At 40.5% G+C, this 22,992-nt stretch overlaps 1 protein-coding gene across 13 annotated transcripts in view; it reads left to right on the forward strand.

Moving 5' to 3' along the window:
- kirrel3b (kirre like nephrin family adhesion molecule 3b) overlaps positions 1-21,996 on the forward strand; it is a 167,491-nt gene extending 145,495 nt beyond the window's left edge. For 2 of the 13 annotated variants that reach the window (XM_080888182.1, XM_080888188.1), the window contains exons 11-17: positions 5,978-6,078; positions 8,807-9,017; positions 10,295-10,402; positions 10,917-11,000; positions 11,313-11,428; positions 12,188-12,274; positions 17,129-21,996. In XM_080888182.1, the coding sequence (XP_080744308.1) occupies positions 5,978-6,078; positions 8,807-9,017; positions 10,295-10,402; positions 10,917-11,000; positions 11,313-11,428; positions 12,188-12,274; positions 17,129-17,590 (1,169 nt within the window). In that variant the 3' untranslated portion in view covers positions 17,591-21,996. The remainder of the gene's footprint in view (positions 1-5,977; positions 6,079-8,806; positions 9,018-10,294; positions 10,403-10,916; positions 11,001-11,312; positions 11,429-12,187; positions 12,275-17,128) is intronic. The other 11 variants (XM_080888187.1, XM_080888190.1, XM_080888189.1 and 8 more) reach the window with 7 other exon arrangements.
- Positions 21,997-22,992: the final 996 nt, after the last annotated feature.

Below are 22,992 nucleotides of genomic sequence, written 5' to 3' on the forward strand. Positions count from 1 at the left end.
GTTCTTGCGGGCTTTTATGATTTTTAGAGCATAACAGTTTTGAAGTCACTAGCTCAAATGTGTCAATTATGTGCAGGGAGGGGACAATTGTTAAGACATCTTGCTCTGAAGATTCAGTAAAGTGAGAAGCAAGGATAGGAGTAGAGTAACAAATGGAAGGAAGTGTGGTTATATTGTGTGGTTATTGACTGCTTGTGGCCATCTTGCAATGCTTTTAGTAACTATGTGACCTGTTTTAGAATATAATGTGCAGCAATATCTATTTTCTATAGTAGTTAACTTTTTATATGGAGAGCACTAATTTGGTCAGGTCTTCTGCTGGTCACTAGGATCAGTTTGTTGTTTCTGGTACTGAGTAAAAAACTGGGACACTTATCTGCGTTATCCTACTTGTATTGCAAAAACATAGCTTAGCTTGCATGTTTGCATGGGTTTCCTCCATTTCTATGGTCTCTTTTCAGAGTCCAAACACATGCGTGTGTGTAATTAGTGTTGATTCATGTGAGTGGGAATGGTTGTATGTGTCTCTGTGTCAGTATTGTGACAAACTTGTGACCTTTTCAAGGTACAGTACTGTCTAAAAGTCTTGACCGACCCCTCAAGATTCCTCAAGACCCCGCGTGCAAATGACTGCCAATAGAACCTACAGTCCAAAAACTGAGTTTGTACAATGCCAGTAATCTTGAAAGTCAATTTTTGGTATCTTTATTCTTCAGCGCAGCCTGAACTCTCTTAGGAAAGCTTTCTTGTCATTTCTTAAGTAATCTTTAGGAATAGTTCTCCAGGCTCCTTAATGGACATTCAAGGCTCTTCTGCTGCCTTTTCTTATGTTCTCTGTCAAAATAATCCCTCTCTGCTTTAATAACGTTGAGGTCCGGACTTTGGGGAGGCCAATCCACAACTGAGAGTGTTTTAATGAATTGGCAGTTTGTTTGTCATTCTAAAAATGAAGAATAAAACCAATTTTAACAAGATCCCCAATTTCACTGTTTGACATGCAGCCCCATACCCTGACAGAGGCTCAGCTGTGTTTAACAGATTCGTGTAGAGACCTTTCTTTCGATGTCTTCTGTACATATTGTTGATGATTCGAACCAAAAGTTCATCAAACCATAAAACATGCTGTCACTTGTGTAATTTGGCTTACTTCAGCCTTTTCTCCCCGTTTCATTTCCTTAAGAATGGCTTCTTGACAGCCACTGAGACCATTTTTGATGAGGCTTCAGTGAACAGTTGATGGATTAAATGAAGGAGCAGGTGCATTTCCCAGGTTCTGTGGCAGGTCTTTGCTTTATTTTCTTTCCTATTTCTTAAGGATACGTCTTTCAGATACTGTTCATCTGCTTTTTAGACTTGCCACTTCTTCTGTTGTTCTCTACTTTTCTGGTTTTCACAGCTCTTTTTAAGGACACCTTGCATTCAGTACAGAAACATACAAAATGTGGAGCTATACCAGGCTTTCAGCTGGAGCACAATAATCTTGTTGGTCCAAAAATACTATTTTATCTTTGGCATTTTTAATGGATTTAATTAAAGAAATGAGAACATATGATGTGTATTTGCAACCGGCTCTTAATAACAGTTTACCTAAAGATACCATTTAAAATCGGTTCTTGGCTAAGTTATCTGTTATGTGAACCACATAACTGGTTCATCCCTTGAGTTAGGTACATTTAGGTACATTTCTTATGCTTGAATGATTCAATTTGATGATGACGATAGGTGGCTTCATCATCAAACAAAATAACATTGCTCTTAAAATGGTCAGGTACAAGGACTGGACTGAAAATGAGTGAAAAAGCAGCCAGTGTAGAAGGAAGAGAAAAACTTGTTCACCACCTCTGTGAATCTTCCCTGTAGTCTTTCTCTTGTCCTTCTTCTTCTCAGCTCCATAGGATGGGTGGATGGAAAGTGGAACTTGCATAGGCAAGTTGAAAGTTGAATTTTAATTCACATTAAAGCTGTTTCAGGTTAAGTGATCATTTGTTCAAATAATGTTATAAACCTATTAAAAACAGCTGCGGTTAGATAAATTAAGTGTCAGAACTCTTTGAAACACTTTTCAATTAAACGATCAGCGCAGTACTCACGTCCTGCTGCAACTCACAGTTTGCTGAAATTGTTAGCAGTGTATGTACTGAAAGTGTGTGTGTGCCCATGTGATAGCTGGAGCTGATGTGGTTGTGCCAGATTATAAACTTATTAGGACGATGACTTTTAAAATTACTTCAACAAAGCCATCGACGGTAACTTTAGGTTAAAACCGTAAAGAAAAACTAGGTCTTTGTCAGCGTCGTGGAGTGCTCGTTTCCTTCACTGTGTGTCCATTCAGTACAAATAAGATGCATCGTCAAACAATCCCATCCTCATTCTTGACGTGTTTTTTCACTCTTCAAAAGTGTTTTCCATAAGAACAGTAAGTGTTACTGTTGACTGATCGTTTCAAGATTGTTGTTTTCATTCAAAATAAATGCTTATGTGCACAAGGCAAGCAAGATGCTCTCAAGTGTAGAATTGTAATCTGTTTTGGGGGTGTTTTTTTAGGCTGAACCAGATTTTTTATGTTGATGTTTAAAGATTCTCTTAGCGCATACTGATTGTAGTTGCAGTTGTCGTTAATGCACTGTTTGTAGCCAGAAAATAAAACAAGCGCCCGTGGCCTGTGGTGGTGATGCTGAGTTATTACTGTAAATGTGTGTTCACAGCAGAGTGTGGAGACAGTATAGATCATGCTGCATGCAGGAATAGAAAGGAGAATATACAGTCTGGTCCCTGTCGTAAAGATGTATTCAAGCAGGGCAGGCTAATGTGGTGAAGCTGTCAGATGATTCAGGCCAGGAAAATTTGTATTTCAGCAGAAGTTACATATGATGGTTACCTCAGCCAATCAGGGATGAAGATGAAATCATTTGTGACCTATCTTTCCTACACTGCACTACACTATGATATAGTGCAGTTGGAGGTGGAACAGCAGAAGGATTATTCTAAGCACAGTCACTCCCGGTAATAACCAGCTTAATAACAATATTTAGTCAATATATAACAATATAGTCACTTTCTCTTCACAACCGTGTCTGATTACTGTCTTCTGTGTTGTCACACTGCAGTGTGTGACGCAGCTCTTACAAGTATGACTTCTTCGCATAATGTCTATAAGAGCTGACTTCGCGACAGCTGGAAAATATAGACAGGCTCCCTCCAGTGGGGAATCATCAGCCATCAGTGACCATATCAGATAGTTTTCCTCTGTTTCACTTGCCCTGCAGCTGTTTGTGCTCTCTTTCATCACAAAAGAAAACAGAGAAATCAGAAGAGCTGCGCTGAGGTAGAGAGGAAATGTCAAGCTGTTGTTCAAAGCGGATGCCTCAGTTTTGGAAGGAAATGGAAGCCCTGGCATTTTGACACCCACACCGACATTGTGTAATCAGATTGCAATGTCCACTCTAGAGTTAACACCTCCTCAAATGAATGAGTGAAACATTGTGCCCAACATTTTGATTACCTCCCCTGCTGCTACCATTGATGTTGTAGTGCCACCCACCTCTCAGCTACTAGCGTGTTTTTGCTCTGATCACATAGTGCAAGCAGCAAACACGTTTTTTTACGCACACGCTCTGGCATACACACACACACACACACACACCCACATACTTTCAGCCCCGGCTGAGCCAGTGAGATAAAGCTATCTAATTATAATTCTCATTTGCAGCTCTGATCCATAGAATAGATCCTCCCCAGTCACTACCACCACCCTTTTGCAGCCTGCAAGCAATTGATCTTGCTGTGCGTTGACAGTTGGAGTCCATGCTAACCACATACTTATTTCCATCTTGTAATAACAGGTTAGTACATATAGATCATGCATATAAACCCCCTTATTATGACTGTGAAACACACATCCCGCATTCATACTATCATTCCATGTTGGCAAAGCAGTGAAAGAAGAGGAGCAGCTCTCAATCCATTTTTCTTAAAGTGTCTGCATCATTCAGCGTGCAGCAGTAGCAGCCTTCCAGCATCCTCCAGTAGCATACCAAGACACCATCTGGCAAAGTCTCATTAAAATGCTAATTCATTTTAATAAGAGACAGGTAATAAACTGCAATTATGTATCGTCAGAGAGATGGCTGAGAGCGGGAGTTTGAGGGAAGTCGGCGGGGATGTGAGTTGTCTCACTAATCAAGAAGCTACCTCACTTGCCACACCCTCAAACTCAAACCCATGTTTTTAACCTTAGCCATCACAAGAGAGTCACAAAACGCTTGATTTTAACAGCTTTTTAAAAGCTTTTTTTTTTTTTAAATCAAATATAAAGGACCCGATGGAAGCCTTTACCAGTGCTATTTATGCAGGAGCATCTCTGTAATAACCCAGCTTTTAAAAGCAAGGAAGCAGAGGTGGATGTAAGCAATTATGCAGTTTGTAATGATGTGATCATGTTTATTTTTTGCTGTTTTGTTTTGGGGCGTTTTAAGTGAATTATGTCCACTCTATGAAAAGAAAATTCACTATAAAAATAAATAAAGTACTATAGAGGACTATAAAGTGAAATTAATTCAAAGAATTTCAGGGATGTTGGGAATTTTTTCCCCCAGTAACATGATTAAAGTCAAGGATGATGATTTTAGTGAATGTGATTTTTTTTTCTCAGACATGCCCCGTTATTTCAGTCAGGTTGGATTTCTGTCTTTTGAAGATATTCAAATTTGAAATATCAGACTGAAGGTGGGAGCAGCTAATTAAGAGGAGAGAAAAGTGTTATCAGCACCTCACATTCAAACAGCATTATGAAGGTTTGAATTTGTGAAAGAAGCTATTACCAGCTGCCATCATACTACTCTTAGTTTACTGTAAAAGAATTTATGTGGAAATTAATGTGTATGGCGTGCTTGAAACAAACATATATTCCCTCCACAGGTTGATTTAGTCTTTAAATATCACACTGTAAGTGTAAAACATAGGCTCGGTACCTTGCCTTTCTACCAATTTTACTCACTGTGAGTTCAGGGCAAAAGGAGGGGGAAATATCACATGAGTGATGGAATTGGGTTATGTGTGACAGCTTGTCTTCATATTAGTGCTGTCACCTGGTGTGAGCAGCCTCAAGACCAGATGGCAAGCAGACCAGTCGTTTAGGCTGAGCTGCCCTTGTCAGGCAAGATTTTGTAGCCTGACCAAGGTTTAGCATATGCTGGCTTGAAGTCCAGTAGCCCCAGCACTTGTTGAATGAACTTGCCTTGCCTGGGTAGTTTGTAATGCTAATAAAGCCATTCCATTTGATCAGGCTCAATTTGAGAAAATCAGATTATACAGAATGTCAGCTGATGGTTATAAAATTGACTGCAATAATAAGGCCGTAATACAGTTCGATATAATAAAATGTTGGATATTGTTTTACAATATCTTGATCGATACTGTGATTAGTTCAGTTATAGAGGTCATTCTGGGCAACTATAGCGAGCTTTGGCTTTAAATGTTTATTTGATGACTTATTGGTTCAGGGGTCAACTCTGCTGCAAGCACATTGATTGAGGTGAAACACTGTGACAAGGGGTGTTATCTCCCCACAATGGCATTTTCTCTTTCCATCTGTGCAGTCCTGATTACACTCGAAGAACAACGTTTATCTCAGCGGGAGAAATCAAGCCAGCCATAAATCAACAGTTTCTCTATCCAGAATGAAGTCTAAGCTGCCACTTATGCCCTTTGTTCAGTCCTGGTGTGCCCTTGGCTAGATTGTACTAAGGGATGAGGCAAGTTCATATCTCACAGCAATATAATCTTCCTCAGGAGTCCCAAATTACAGAACACTTCAGGTGTTACCGCTTATAATAGGAGACATTTAGAATATAATCTTCCACCAAGAATTCAGTTGAGAGGATTTGTCACATGACCTGAAACTAAATTTAATTATTCATGTTTCAATTTCTGTGGCTCATCTTCTAACTTTTTTTTTTTAATGGTTGTTCTTTTTCAGGGCCGCCTACTATCTCAAGCACACAGACTCAGCAAGCTTTACATGGAGAGAAAGGACAAATCAAATGTTTCATCCGAAGTACACCTCCGCCGGACCGCATTGTAAGTGCATCCGGACTGTCTAGCTCACATACTTGAGATTCTGAGTATTTTGCCATAAAAGAGGATCCTAAAAATATACTCTTGATCCTACGGTTCTCATTTAATGCACGCATGTGAGCAGTGTTGCGCTGATCATGTTAAGATTTATGGCGCTCATACAATGTAAACACACTTAATAAGCGCGCTTTGCATGAGTATCCATATTGTGCATGCATGTATGAGCGTGGTTAATTGCCGTACTTTGTCATCTGATGTGTATTTTGTTATACTAATGCTCAACATTAACCAGCAGTGTTATTAATACCGCGTTTATTTCAGGTGGGCCTATTAAAAACTGTGAGATAACTCAATAACGTCACTGTTGATTTAGTTATATTAGTGATTTTGTTTTCATTTAAACAAAAATTCAGTACAGTTTTATTTCATAACCATCAATCAGTTCACGGCTTGCAAGGTAAAGAAGGTAAAATCAGACAACCTCTTATGAGCAAGCAATTGGCGACAGTGGGAAGAAAAAAAACCTTTTTGTCAGGAAGAAACCTCAAATAGAACCAGGCAAGGAGATGTCCATATTGTATACCGTGCAAAACTGCTGGTTTTACACTGTGCAGTCATTCAAACACATTGATTTGAGTCTTTTTAGAATAAAGTCTTGAAGCTTAAACCTCAAAGTTTGAATACTGTGATGGTGGACTTTGACTTTCACACCTGTTTCCCCCATTGTATGTTTCTCAAGGCTCCGAGTTAAAGGTGTTGCTTTTGTTAAAATAGAAATCTCTCTTCCCTACTCTGCATCCAGCATAAATAAATATGCTTTATACTTCAAAATAAACATCTAAATATTACCTCAAAAACCAATACACTCTGTATTAAGACCCCCTGAAAAAATATTGATTATTTTGTATATGTATGTTAAATTTTCATAGAAATAAATGCATTAAATCAACATGAGAACCTCTATAATGATTTTAAATATCATGTCGGAGCTGTTTAAAACTGTTTCTTAATGCCATCGTTTTTTATTGAGAGCATATTGATATATAGGGAATGATATAGGGTGATTCTAAATATCATGTTACTTTGGACCTACGACCTCTTCTTCAAGATCAAATAGGGTCAAACGTACTTAAAATGTCTTTTATCTTTAAAATTATACTTAAAATTCTGCTGCCTTTGTGTGCAATCGCAACATTCAGGAAATGATATATATTGTATATGGGGATTCGAGTATCCCATTATAATTTTCATCCAAATATCATGTCACATTTGACCTCTGACCTCATGTATACATTTAACGCCTGCCTTTCTTTCAAGTTGACCCCAACATATGTTATATCTTCAAAGAAAGTATTGGCGCTACAAACTTCTTGAAAAACAAAGAAAGCAAAATGAATATATAGAAATATACAAAAATATTCCTTGAAAAGAATGAAAAAACCGAGTGAACACTCTCGGAGGAGGTTTGAGTTCTCCGAGTGCTTCTCGCTTAAAAATGTATTTTTCATCAGTTCACATATTATCGGCTCAAAATATGTTTCAATGTGTATTTTATTTTATGTTTTCACGAGGCTACAGTTACAATTAAAATAATCAAGGTCTAAAGAGTAAACTCGACTTAACCACATCTTACATGATGCAGGTTTTGCATTTCTATCCACAGAACAGACTCAGAATTGGACTTTTTTTCTCCATTGAATAAAAAAGAAAGTTATTTCAATACTGGCTTTTCACAGAACCAAGACAAGGAATTCACTTATATTTCAAATATTTTTGTTTTGCATGCAAAATGTGCTAAAGGACGCAAGAATTCCAGCATTTTTGCACTCCATCTTCTATAAAGAAAAAAATATGTTATTTTTCAGACCTGATCCAAGTTTTTTTTAATGGAGAATTCTTCAGACTGTTTTGTTGTTCTTTGTACTCGGATTTATTTACTGTACTGAAAATATCCACAGTACCTCTTTGCAGATTCTTCTGTTTCACAGCACGCACCTCTGTGTAAGTGGCTGCATGCTGTCTCCCAATAGTCAAATGCAAAAAGGACTGTGATTCAAACACTGCGATGAAAAGAAAACTGCTTAGACATTAGCTCGGTCTACAGATCCAGGAGAAATTTCACTGAGCACTCAACAGCAACAAATGGGCAGTTAACAGGCACAATTTTGATCCCACCATTTTTAACCTTAACACAGCATTCAGAAGAGTTTTAACCAGCCACAGAAGCATTGAATATCCTGAATGGATTCCTATTTATTCATGCCTCTTCTAGACTTCTGTGGATCACTGAGCTATTCACCAGACAAAATGAGCTAACATTCTACGCTGATATCAGTAATTCATACCACCTTGTAACAGAACAAAACATCCCAAACGCTCCCCGTATCATCGTAGAGCACTAGGTTGGTCTTTTCATGGTCATTATGTTTCTCTATTGAGAAGCGTGCTGACATAGCATAAAGAGCTTGCCGTGAACATACGGGTGGAATGACAAAACGACTAGGCCCACATTGCAATACCTTCCTGTGAATCCAGGCATCGACCAGCAGGATTCAAATCAACTGTGTGAAGTGTTCTGTGGTTGATTGGTCACCTTTAATAATTGGACTGTGTACCAGACCAAAGATCCACACACCTGGAGTAAAATTACCTGCTCCACAGTAAATAATAATAATAATAATAATCATGAGTAACATTGTACATACACCTTTTTTATTTTTCTGTTTTACAGGCCTGGTCTTGGAAGGAAACGGTGTTAGAGTCTGGAACGTCCGGCCGCTACACCGTAGAAACTGTGAACACAGAGGAGGGCGTCATCTCCACGCTGACCATGAGCAACATTGTCCCAGCAGACTTTCAGACTATCTACAACTGCACCGCGTGGAACAGCTTTGGCTCTGACACCGAGATCATACGCCTTAAGGAACAAGGTGGGAGCCAAGGTTCGACAGGTTCCACCTTCCTCTTATTCAAATCACGTGGCTGTGGTTTTTTAGAGAGTGACCAAGTGGCGTTTTATGTACATTGTTGCAGGTGACCAAATCCAGTGTCGTCGACTGTGTTGCGTGTGAGGTTGCGCATGCGTGTTTTAGTGCAAATGCATTTTTGCATACATGTTAAATTGAGCACGAATCCCGATTTTTATCATTCTTAGGTCATAGTGAGCATCCTAAACAATAGCACTGTAAATTCCTGCAATTAAATCCCTGTAAAAGTCATGATTACATAAATTCCAGAAAAACTGGTATTAAGTGAATGTCTTCTAATTCTTGTCTCTTAGCATAGACCCCAATATAAAATTTAATATGGAACTTGGTTTCCTTCAGTTAAAAAACAGCGAACAAACAAAAAAAAAGACACTCTTTCCTTTCTTTAAATATGAATACTTTGTATCTGTGACCTTTCCACCTCTACCGTCGGGGAAGCTGTGTTTTCTATCCACTTATCGCAAATGATAAATTATAAGCTGCTTATGTGAAAGTGACATTGATCAATGAAGACATTAAATGGGCTTTAATGGTGTAGGAAGAGCACTTGGTTGTTTGCGTTTGTTTAAAATACGGCAAGGTCAGAAATGTGGGCTGGAAACTTGGGTTCTCATTAAAGTGTATTTTAATGAGGAGCTTTTCTACTGGAAGAGCATATAGATATATGCCCGCTGGTTTAGTCTCTTCCTACTTGCAAACAAGGAACACACGGGGACGATTACGCTTCACAAATGCACACACACTCCTGTGTTCGACAATGGAAATAAAAGCCCTCAGTTAAATGCGTCTATTAGTCTAAATGAGTGTAAATTAAAAGTTATCAAACAGTGTGATAATGAGACAATATTACTGTGTGTATAATGTTTACCTCCACATATAGTAAAAGGGTTTGGTAATTAGTTTTTGTTTGAATTATTGTTTCGACATAGAGGGTTTTTTTCTTTTCCTGTACCGCTGTACTTATTTAAATTATCTGGTTTTGTGCCCAGTGAATAATGTCTAGGTAGTAAAAAATCCGACTTAAAGAGGACGACGGGAGGAGAAGAGAGTGTGAATGTGTGTGTGTTTGAAAAAGAAAGGTGGCTTTTACATTATAACTGTATGTTGTTGTGTCCTCACCTGTAACATGTCATACATTGAATTCACTGAATACACTGAAGTGCATATAAAATGTTGTTGTTAAGTCATTGTAGAAGAACATGTTTGTTTTTTGTTGTTGTTGCTCTATACAGAATCTCTCCCAGTGGCGGTGATCATCGGCATTGCCGTGGGAGCTTTCGTGGCCGTCATTGTCCTCATGGGCACCATCGGAGCGTTCTGCTGCACCCGCTCCCAGAGAAGTACGTCTCCTTTCCAGTGTTGCCTCTGAAGCATGCATGCTAAAGCACTGCATTTTTTTCCCACAAGCACATAAAAAAATGTCCATCTATGTAGTTTTAATTTTAATGTTTTACAAATTGGATCATTCGCAAATTGTGACTTGAGGTGTCTTAAAAATGGGCCATCTACATAAAAATAAAACACACGGAGGCATCGCCAGCCAGAAATTACCGATGCAAGTTATCTTCAGGAACGTAGTGTCACATTTAATAGGAGATGAAATCAGTGGTTGTGATGGACATCTTTTTTTTTTTTTGGTGCCGAGATAGACAGATTGTGATAAGGGCTCATTTCATGCACTCTCAGTCTGGCTGCATTCATTTAAAGCTATTTACATCATGCGCCGTGTTCATTGCCACCCACCCATATACAGTACCAAGTGACTCAGGTTAGAGGCACTCAGCCACTATCTCTATCCAAGAACCACACTGTGCTACTGGTCCCTTCAGCATGTCTATTGTCTGTACACTACAGAGGAAGCGCACCTGGTTATGCCCTCACTGCCCGTCTCCATCTGTGCTCACCAGAGAGAACTTGCAAGCAAAATTAAGACAGAAAGTAAGACTTTGTTATATGACAGTATAACACCAGCTTTGTCCCAAACAGAATGAGCCACCGAGGAAAGCTATGTGAGATTGCATATATATGCAGAAAAAAAACAAACATAATCCTGTGTTGGCAGGAAACAAGTGATTAATAACGCTTTGTGTTGTCTTCGGGAAGTGGGAGAGCTCTAACAAAACAAACCCAGGGATCTCTGTTAAATTCTGTAACACTGCAAACTGCACTGGGGGGAAATTATAATGTCAACAAATACAGAATAGTGTTTATCCGTCTTATTAAGATATATGTGGCGTCTGCTTATGCTAGATCTGAAAGGAGTCGTGTCGGCAAAAAATGACATCCGGGTGGAGATTGTGCACAAGGACCACAATGCAGCCCGAGAAAATGAAGAGCACACCTCCATGAAACAACTGATGGTGAGTGTGAGTGTCACAAAATACTACTTTCCACTTTACTTCTTCTCATGTTCTTTTGCAAATATTGAATCTCGGCCCTGTTGTTGCATGTTCTCTTTGGCGGACAGGTAATGAATGCGGTCTGCAATTAGTATGGGGATTTTCTGTGGAATACTTCACTTCATGAGTAATGGAAGAACAGAAAGGCATGCGGGTTGTATATGTGCTGTCAAGGCGTAGGGTGTATATATATCATCATGATAACAACGACGCTGTGAGGAGAACAGACCCCGATACATTTTAACTATGGGGATGCTGATGTATACTGGGTAATCCTACAGTGGGTGTACTCTCTGCATCCACATGCCTGCTAGACACAAAAAAGAACAGCTTCCTCTTTTGAGCTCTACCAGTGTTTTGGATTTAATGCAGTTTGCTCCAGGGCTGGTCTATTTCTAGTTAAAGCTCTTAGATTAAATTTTTCCTTCAAAATAATGACTTCTTTTCAAATTCCAAAATACGGTCGACACTTGATGTTAGAGCGAGAAAATGAGCGTATCTACTTCACAAATCTGCATTTTGTAAAGATAAATAAAAGATATTCATGGATAAATTATTAATGGTGCCTGCAAGCCCAGAGTTAAGGTGAAGCATGTCTGAGTGATTTTTTTTTTTTAAAGAACAAGTGATAAAAGTTGAACCCATCCATCTCAAAATGTCTCTTTTTGTGGGAGAGCTTGGGAAGCTACACAGATTCTTAGATGCTTTTGCTTGATTTCTACGTAGGTTGAACGAGAAGAGTTCCAGCAGGAATCTGTTCTGAAGCAGCTGGAGGTGTTGCAAGAGGAAGAGAAGGAGTATCAGCACATAAAGGTACGGCTTGTGAATGATGACAGCGTGAAGGCGCGAACGTAGGAGAACAAAAGTGGAAAGACAAAAAAAAAAAAAAAGAAGTGGTGAGAGGAAGAGAGAGAATGCCTTTGGGGCAGATGGTGGTCTTCAACTCTGGAACTAAAATAGCTGAAAAGCATTAATCCCTCTTCTGCTACACATGAGTTTTCCAAAGTAAGTCCAGAGGCAAATTATTCCTGTTATGGGTTTGATTTTAATAATTAGCTTCTCAGCCAAAGTGGCTCATGAAATCAGAGAGCGGTTGAACTTAGAGACACTAGTGGATGGGGGTCGTGTTGTTTCAAAGAAATCTATCAGAAAATCACAAAAACACTTAACAGGTGGTGACACCATGAGCAGGTGAGTCTTACTCCATGTTCACAGTGGCAAAGAACAGGAGACAAATGCTCTATTTAGAAAATATGAGCCTCTTAACCTCGGGGAGATGTTTCTTCTTCATTTAATTTTCATAATTATTTGGAGCTCTACAGCAGACTCGTTGGCAAATATGTCATTGCAATTGCGTCTAATGAAATGTTTGTTATTCAATATGTCAGTGGACGTAATAAAGTTTTGGAATGATGCACCTTTGGACCAGGTGTCCTTTGAAGAAGAGATTTTAATCTTAAGGGATTTTCTGGTTAAAATGCACTTAAAACAATTCCACCTTCCCATTTACATGGCAGTAAAACAGATGTGAGGCACTTTACCTAGGGTCACTTTAGTTCTCCTATCGCACGTAAAGAGACTTAACCGCTTGTAATAAATGATTCATGCTGAGTTTTGCAGCTCTCGAAACCCTTTTAAGCACCATCAAGTGAAGGATGGCCACCATCTATTCTACATGTTTCAGTTTTTCTAGTATTGGTCAATATTAATACTGCAGTTTAAAACCATTGGATTTTCACTTGGTCACCAATTCAATATAAACTATCACAGGTTATGTACGGTAAACACACATTGTATGAATATTTAAATTTTATTTATACTGCGCCAAATCACAACAGCAGTCGCCTCAAGGCGCTTTATATTGTAAGGTAGACCCTACAATAAAACATATGGAGAAAAACCCGACAATCATATGACCTCTTATGAGAAGCACTTTGGGAAGGAAAAACTCCCTGCCATCTGCTGTGATCAGTTGGGGAGAGAGAAGGAATACAGGATAGAATATAGGTGTAGTCCTCTAGTTGTTGGTATTAGGTGTATCCCTCCACTTAAGCAAAATTTTCAAGAAGAAATTTTCTGCTTCACAAAAGGATTTCTTAGGTCTCTTCTGTTCAAAACAACTGCATGAACCGAGATCTGCTACCAATAAGTCAACTTTTTCTTTATCACAAAGAAGCAACACAGGCCAAGTCAGTGGGACCTGCATCTTATAGCGCTATGCCAATATTGACAGAGCATCTCCCAGAGTCTCTCGTTAAATAATAAGATAAAAACATAGCTGGTTGTAGCCAATGCCCCACTGCTGACAGCAATGTCTACACACAGCAAAAGGACATGAGATTGCAGCTGTGTGTGAAGTGCGTTAAAGCGTTCTGGTGTTCTTCATTTACCATGGATCTCTGTGTGGAAAACACTCCCTTAAAAAACAATGATGGGATTAGTGGAACACCTCATGGCACGTGCATGAAAAGGCTAGATCTGACAACGCGTCATCAACTGTCTAGCATGCTTAAAAGGGATTGAGTCTGTCAGGACTCAGATACAGTGTGCAGATAGAAACGCATGAAGGGGCATGGAAAGATGCACATGGTCTTGTGCAGATGTGCGACACTTCCATCCCTCGGAGAAAGACTGTGGATGAGGATAAAGTTCTTGCAGCGTGCACACGGAAGCCATATGTGTGCCAGAAGGTCTGCTCCTGCTGCTGCATGTATGTAGACTTGCGTGGCAGCATCATACAGACTGTGAGAAAACCAGCGCTAAACAGTAAGTGTCCTCTGTGGTGGACAAGCAGCTGTTGTGTCTGTCTACTAGCCATGGGCAAAACATAATGAGACCGAGTGTGCACCAGGCAGAGCCATTGAAACACCTCTTCTACATTACTGTGGAGAAAAAAGGCCTGTAGTAAGATAGCCTCTGACCTAAAAAAGTAGTTCTTGCTCTTAGGTGTAAAAGAGGGATTTGGCTGTAAAGTAGCCCTGCCCTAGACATCCCTATTAGAGAACAAAGATAGTGAGACTGATAACCTGCGTGAGGTCACTAATTCTCTCAGTGAAAGTAAGGATAAAGCAGAGGAAGACCGCATTTCCTGACAGATTTCACCTGGCTTGAACTGGGGTTTTCCAGCAGGTGAGGCACTGGGGTAAATGCCAGCTAGTTGACAAGGGAACACAATCTCTGATCCTTTCAGATAGCACTTAAACAAGGGATCTCTTGCTGAATCCTGTGTGACAAGATGTGATGGCAGTAGCATAAAATAGATCGGGCTAGCACCTTATCGAAAAAACATCTGCAGATAGGTCAGTAAAACAGACAGCGACAATGTGCTGTCTGATCCTCTCTTTATGCACCAGCACTGAAATAGTACCATTTACCTTCTTTCCCTTTCCACTGTCTCAGCAGCCTTGTGCATATGAGCAGCAGCGCTCCGGTTGAATGATCCTAATAGTCCATTGGGGATACGGGACCACCTTACAGCTCTGGACTGATTCAAGAGTGAGGCTTCATTATGTTGCCCTGTAAAACAGGATGGAAGCTAGGCTATGCCATAACAGCGGTGGCTGTTGGTCATCAATGTACCTGTCATCAGCATCTAAGATCTGACACATTTTTAATGATGGCCAGCAGGTCCTGAAAGAGTGTTTTAGCTGTGGACATATTGCTAGCAGGGAGTGAGATGGCCACCGCTGTGGGGCACAGTGGGCACAGACCTGCCAGATGGCCTGTGGAGTGAGCACCACTCCAGCCTGTTTAGGCAAGCCTCACAGCAGGGATGAAGGTCTGATGGGAGAATGTAGGCGGTCTGGCAGCCAGTGTGCAAGTAGATGCCTCTATACTACTTTTTTTTCTCTTTAGTAGAGCTGACTACTTGATTAGCAAAAAAAACCATGGAAGCACATCGCAGGTCAAGCAGGTGCAGAGGTCATGTGCAGAGCATAAGCGCTAAAATATTCTTCAGGACTGAGCATTCATGAAGGGATAATGCCAGTAGTGACAGATTTTAGAGGGCATCGCCTGTTTGAAATGCAGTAATTATTTTTTTGTGTTATTCCATACAGATTGATACAGATTAATTATAAAAAGCTAAATGATGTTTCTTCACCCACCCGATAATGTATAATATTATACCCTATCAATACTTTGATAGGTTAAAGCATTCAGGGGCCCAAAGTATGCCAAGAAAATATCAGCCCACACCATTAAATCAAGAAAAACCAGCCTAAACACTTGACACAGATTGGGTTGGATCCATTCTTTATGCCAAATTCTAACCCTGCCATCTGAATGGTGCAGCCAATTGGCTATAGAAAATTGTTCTTTCCAATTGTCTATAGCCCGTAGGAATTGTAGCCTCAGTCTCTTGTTCTTAGCTGACAGGAGTGACAATCGGTGTGCTCTTCTGCTGCTGTAGCCTGTCTGCTCTAGAGATGCTCCTCTGCAGATCTTATTTCTAATGAGTGTTACTGTGGCCTTCCTAACAACTCGAAGCAACGTGGCCATTCTCCTCCGACCTCTGACATCAACAAAGCATTTTTTCCAAGAGTACTGCTACTCACTGGCTATTTTCTTTTTTGGGGGTGATTCTTTGTAAAACTCATGCAAGTGCCATATTCAGACCAGCCTGTCTATCACATTCATAGTCATTTAAATCATCTTTCTTCGCCGTTCTGATACTTGGTTTGAACTTAAGCAGGTCATCTTGTGAAGATCTTGCCTCTTCACGCTCAACTTGCTGGAGACAACAAGCCTCACACAAACGTTTTTGTTTAGTCCAAATTACGGCTGACATTATCGTTCGCGAGTGCACTTCTTTTTTTTTCGCCTTCTTACCTGCTCTCTCTGTCATGCTTGATTTTTTTTTTTTTGATCCCGGCTAATGACACCTTGCATGAGGCAAGAGCAAAAGGGGACTGAACAAGTGATAAAGGGCAGGCGCAAACAATCTCCCTGTCTGCTTTCTGGTAATGACAAGCATAACGAGCATCCTCTCAGGTCGTCTCTCTCATTTCCCCATTATGAGCATTCTTCTTTTGGGATTTGCCACCATGCTCACTATGCTTGACATTTACATCCGTTCACACAAGGACATGAAAAAAAGAGAAGAAGAAAAAAAACCTGACACATACCCTAACTGGACCCTTAGCAACAGCACAGTGCCTACAGCCAAGCAGACAAACAAGTGGCACAGCTCTGGTCTCAGAAGCCATTTAGGTGCATACATGAAATTATAAACACTACAATCCATTTAGGTCCAATTAAAGCCAGTATGAGAGTGAACTTTGCTATGACACATTGGATGCCAAACTATGAATCATCAAGGCCTGCCTAATTAGCAAGAGACATGATTTTAAGGTCTGTGTGGGGGCTAACTAAATCCTACCCCTAAGCCTCACCAGTGTTGTTTTTTCTTGTCTTTCTTTCTTAAAGTTATTTAATTTTTTTCCTACACAGACCGCAGACTCTTTCCTTATTTATTTCAGCAGTTTGAATGTTAATTATTGTCAGTTTGACCTTGACTTCTGTTGCGCTTTGAGGATAGAGGTACATTCACATATAAACAAATAAGATTTGTTTGTTTTTCTTCCCTTTCTTCTTTTTCCTTTGTGTGCATATGTGATATATAGATGTATAGCTCTAAAGAATCTTTCCTTCGTGTGTTTTCAATAGGACCCTACAAATGGCTACTACAGTGTAAATACCTTCAAAGAGCATCACACACCTACCATGACAGGGAACCCTACCACTGAGGTGAGGAACCCCACCAACACAGGTACCCTGGGAAAGCAGCGGGTACCGACGGGCATGTCCTTCACCAACATCTATTCCACTCTTGGAGCTGGTCCCAACCGACTGTATGACTACAGCCAACGCTTCGTGCTGGGCATGGGCAGCAGCTCCATTGAGCTTTGCGAGCGGGAGTTCCAGCGCGGCTCGCTCAGCGACTCCAGCTCTTTTATCGACACGCAGTGTGACAGCAGCGTCAGCAGCTACAGTAAGCCAGACGGCTATGTGCAGTTCGACAAAGACAGCAAGGCCTCCGCCTCCTCCTCATCCCACTATTCCCAATCCTCCTCACAGAACTCAGACCTCACCCGACCCCTCCAGAAGCGCATGCAGACCCATGTCTGACCTCTTGGGAGGGAAGGGCTTGTGGAAAGGGGTGAAACAAACCAGCTAGGATTGTAAAACTGAAAGAACCAGCTCCGAGGAGCGCCTAAAAAGAACAATGTCAGTAGGTGTTTTCTGTGGATGCCTGAAGACACTGGGGCTTTAATGCACCATGTGACTTGTTTAGACTTCCCAGTGTCCCCAAAAAAAGAAAAAAAAAAAAAAAAGGATCAAGAAGCCTTATATTTCGCTCATGCTCAACTCATCAATTCCCTGCTTTGTGCCACAGAGAGGTTATTTGCCAACACAAACACTGCACGAGTACAGCGTTTAAACTTTTGGGTTTTGCAGTGACACTGTTGACCGATCAGAGGGCAGGAAAACAAGGCTTCTGTGACAATCAGCACCCTTGGGATGGACCACTTTCGCTTTTTTGAAGACGAAAAACTGGAAGTGTTGTCATGAGTGTTTTGGCACTCAGCACAAACTGTCTGCTAATGAGCGCAAGCCAGTGTCCTGCTGCTCTCTTGTAGTTTGAAGCACAAAATTCAATGTGCATGTGGTTTTAAGTTGTTAAAACAACACCTTTTTTTCTCTCCTCCACTCCCACTTTCCCTTTAAACACTGTACGTTAAGCTCGGCTTGTTCAAACTCGTCTCCTGTGTAGGTGTAAGAAAACTTCCTCCATATGCCCACAGACGTTTCAAGCGCTGAAAACAGCGGTTGTTTTTCCTCTCCGCAGCTGTATCTGGGCCACAGAGCTGAGCAGATAAAGAAGGGCCGAGATCTCATTTTAAATCCCTGAGTCATTATTTTACTTTGAGACTCTGCGATAAAAGAATATCAGTGTACATACGTGACTGTAATTTCTTTTCTAGCGTCTAATTTCTGACTCTGATTTCCCTCATGGATGACTATAAATGAGACATGGGCGCCTCTTCTTGTCCACATCTACTTGCCTTGAGGGTCTGTTTGAACTGCTTGAACTGGGTCAATACAAACTTTGACGAAGCCAGATTGATGTACCCCATCAGTTCTTCAGGTGGGGGAGCTGCATCCACCGTGGTGTCACTGCGCCAAAATCCAGCTCCGAAACTGCAGCAGGAAAGCCAAAATGAGTTGTACTTGTGAATTTCTCCTTGTAACACCACAGACCATCAACCATGTACTTGAGGTTCCCTGCTAAAGGAAATGTAAACATGATATTTTAGCTTCTTATTGTGTGGTTATCCTATTGCTTTTGTCGATATCACTGTTGACGCTGGAGCTTAGTGCATCCTGACTGTATACCCATGTGTGATTGTGCTGCTCATCAAGGGACATAACAAGCAAATTTAGAGAAAAAAATGGTTTTATTTTGATGTCTGCTATTCAATCAGAGCTGCTGTGGGGGCTGATGGTGGCTTGTTGGGTGCATTCTTAGTTTTTGTTATCCACGCTCGTGTGACATGTATGGATCGGCTTTATTTTTCAATCACTGGCACTGTAATTGTTTTAGTTGAGAGTATAATCAGAGTAGTGATTTAACTTGCACCAGAAACACTCGTACTTTGTGTAAAATGCTTAAGGTGAACCTGTCATAGTTCACCTGTTGTCATAGTCCAACACTGCACATGCTTTGATCAAAAAGGGTTTGCAAGGAACACTGCAGATGCCGTGTAGCTAAAGAGCCAACGTATTTTAGTCTCAATGCTACAACACGTGGATGCTACCGTAGATTGCTGTTGACCTTAAGCTGTGTTAACAGGCTTTGATAAGAGCATCGCTTCACAGTAAACACAGATCCTTTTTTTTGCAATAGCTGCAGTTACGTATTGCACCCACATCACATTTAATTATAGCATTCAGTAGCCTCATATGTCTGTGCACTTTCAAGGTCTTACTTTCAAGCCATACTGTTTGTTATTTTATCAGATCTGTAAAATATAGCGGACTTCCTGAAAAATTACTGTAAAAAAAGAAAAAAAAACGACTTAAAAAGGGTGGCTCACAATGTCATTGTCATCTTTGTTTTGTCAAATCAAACACAAACATCACACAAAACATTTATAGTTTTGTGTGATGAAAACCTAATAAGGTAGTTGTTCCATATGTAGTGCAGCAGTCAATTGGAACGAACCTGTGTGAACCTGAAACTACAAAATCTGCCTCTCAACCCATGAAAAAACAAGCACCGTGTTTCCAACAAAAGCAAGTTGTTGTTGTAACCACTTTACATATGATTATATTCAAGGCATTTGAACGGGGTTTTCCACTTGAGTGGCGGCGGTTTGGACTCTAATTTTACAAATGGATTGGTGCCCATTGTACAGCTTAAGACAAAAAGCTCTGTTTCAACGCTGATAATCCAGCTTGGCACTTAGCAGACTGTATATAAATCTCTAATGCTGTCTTTCTCTGTATATAATTTTTTTCCGGGCTTTCTTTCTCATTCAGATTCCACTATTCCAGAGCTCAACAAACACCACATGGCATCAGAACTGTAAAGACAGACGATGTTTCCTTTCTTTGTTTCCTGTCCTGAACAAAACAAAAAATCATCAACCTCGCCGTTTCACACAAACTACATGAAAGGCTCGTGCGAGCAGTTTTCTCCTCCCCCAGATCTCACAGGGAAAACTTACTCACACCGAGCACACACGAGGCTATAGGATGAGAAGCTAAGCATAGCCAGGACAGCTTTGAAGTGAAATACAGTAAGAGGCGATTATTCTTGCAGCCCCTCTGAGAGATGCCCAGATGTCCAGCAATATATTGCATTTGGCACCACCATGACTGTCAAGTACGGGTGTCGCAGGTTTTCATTCATTTCCGCATTTATGAGGGTAGAATTAAATTATTTCACTGATATCATCAACATTCAATTACAGTGCAATCTACTTTGGGGGATTAAAAAAAATACAGAATAAAGTGTCCATATGTTATGCATTACTTTACATTCATATGATCGGAATTCTAAAAATGTGCCAGTTTGAAACTTGCCATACAGACTTTTAGCAACTCTCTTCATGAAAACAAAACAAATTTGCTGTCCTTCTAAAAATGGATCGTTTCCTCTATCTGATGCAGCTTTTGCACTGATCCAAACATAATGCATTTTCCCAGTCCAGAGAATCTGCACACTGCACAGCAAACAGATAAATATTTGATAGGCCAGCCTTCTGTCCCACCTCCCCCCACCCTCCAGAATGGCAACAGCTACAGTGGGCATGAGAGTACTAGAGGATGTGAGTGCCATGTCAGTCTTTGGGAATCAAAGCCCATGTGGGGACGGAGTCTGCCCTGCTCACCTGTGGACGCCTCGCCGGCTGGTGCTGGCGGTGCCTGTTTGTCTGGCTACAAGCACTGCACAGATGCCAGGGCATAACAGATGAATAAACACAAAGACCCGGAACAATTACAAGGGGTTGCTGCCCTTTCCTGATAAAACAGAGCAACCGCTTTCAGAGCAGAGCATGGAGCGTAGACTGTTTTTCAGAGATGCTAAAGACTAGCCTGTAAAACACTGGATAAGAATGTTTCTAAGGTGAGAGACAGAGCTTAGGAGCAGTGTGAAGGAAAGACACTGGCTGGAATTTATAATGGCTTTTTCTGTTCATTGCCAATGTTATGTTTGTTTATTGCAAAAAGTATGTTGCTTGGTTTGAAATAACTTGGAAAAAATAGATAAAGAAATACTCAGCATTAGTACTTTCAAGGTTTTGTCATGCTTGCAAAGGGACTTTGCAAGTGTGGGTTATTTGAAATCTACATCAGTGTATGATAGGAGTCACTGTGCATGACGGAGCACATTAGCGAAGGTGCCATTTGAACCTCTGAACTGATCATAATAAGCCTTTTTTTTCAACCGTGTAAATGCTTTCTGTCACTGAGTTTCTCTCTTTTTCTCTCACTTTCTTTTTTCTTTCCTACCAAATCAATACCTTGTTAGTAATTTAATAAAGTCCAAGTGTAAGACCTGTACAAAATAGCATCTGGAAACGACTCTCAGAGTTTCCTTTGTCTCGCAGGGTGCATTGGTAATCAGTGCGGGTTGGTTTGCAGCAGACAGTTTGCAGCAAGTCACATAAGCAAATGGGAAGTATAATAGGAATGCCTTTGGAAGTCAAATGAGTACCCTTCAACGTCATTGGTTGATTCGCTCTGTACTCCAAATAACGCAAACTACTTGCAAATGCTACACGAGGCTCAGAAGGTACTTTAAATGGTCATTGCAAGAATTTGTATAAATAGTGAACCATAACCATACAGTAATTGTAATAAAAAGGCAACGTGTAAATGCTCTTTTGGGTGAACCACTATTTTCAGGAGGTGGCCCTCTGTATCTAAGAAAAAAATGAAAAAGATGTATTTTAACTGTACCGGTCTGTGAATCTATGATGCTTTTGCTCTGTATATTTGGAGAATAAAACTGATGTTTGAGTTGGTGTTTATGTTTACACTGGTCTGTCAGTGAGAATGAGATTCGTGAGTTACTGCTTTGTCTGCACAGAAATCTTCACCATTAGTTTTGTTCTCGCAGATTTCAAAAGTTCTTTCATTCCTATTAATGCTAGACAGTGAGCAGCTTTTATGAAAACTCTTATGCTACGGTGCCCACTGGGAAATATTAATCATTAATGGCCCAAGTCAGGCCTTCCGATGTAGACGAGAAGAGTGCAGGAAATGTGCAGTCACTTCACAAACATGCACACAGTATATACATTTTGACTAATGTAAGATCCAGTTGCTGTATGCAGGCAAACTCGAGTATAATGAACACCCTTGTGATGTTTCAATAGTTTGTCAATGAGGTCCAGATTCAAGCAGACGCTACGTGCAGCTTCAGGCTGGGCAGCAATTTGTGTTTTGCTTATATCACAAAATGAGAAACGAGAAAAGGGTTGTAGAAATAACACCAACGCAATCCTGTTTAAAGCAACGTTTTGCAGGTGTGGCAGCACAAGAACAGAGACAATCACATTCGTGTCCCTAATCGACCTGCACAGTGGCTCTTGTTGGACAGTCAGCCAGCAATAAGCTATCGAGAGTGTTTTGTGGCTGGCTTAAGTGTACTTTGACGGCATTTGTTAAAAGCAGGCACGCTACTGTTTATTCGCTTTGTCCTCTGTTTTCCTAGGCAGTCAGCAGATTCACACCATTACATTTACATGCAGCCCTTTAATCCATTAATAGGACCATTGCAGTCTTACTCCAAATTAAATGAACTCACATAAACACCTTAACTTGCCTGAAGTACTGGCTCCAATCCTACAGAACTGAAACTTAAAAGTGATTTGAATTCCTTCATGCACAGAGTCAATACAATGCAAGGGCAATTACTCTTTAGCTGGATTAATCCGCTTGCAGCCAAGGCGGGAATGTAGTATTCTTGAAGTCGGAATCAGAAACAATTCTCTTATTTGAGAAGCCTAGAAGAGAAA

The sequence above is a fragment of the Rhamphochromis sp. 'chilingali' genome (genome assembly GCF_963969265.1).
Source record: "Rhamphochromis sp. 'chilingali' genome assembly, chromosome: 8".
Lineage (NCBI taxonomy): Eukaryota > Metazoa > Chordata > Actinopteri > Cichliformes > Cichlidae > Rhamphochromis > Rhamphochromis sp. 'chilingali'.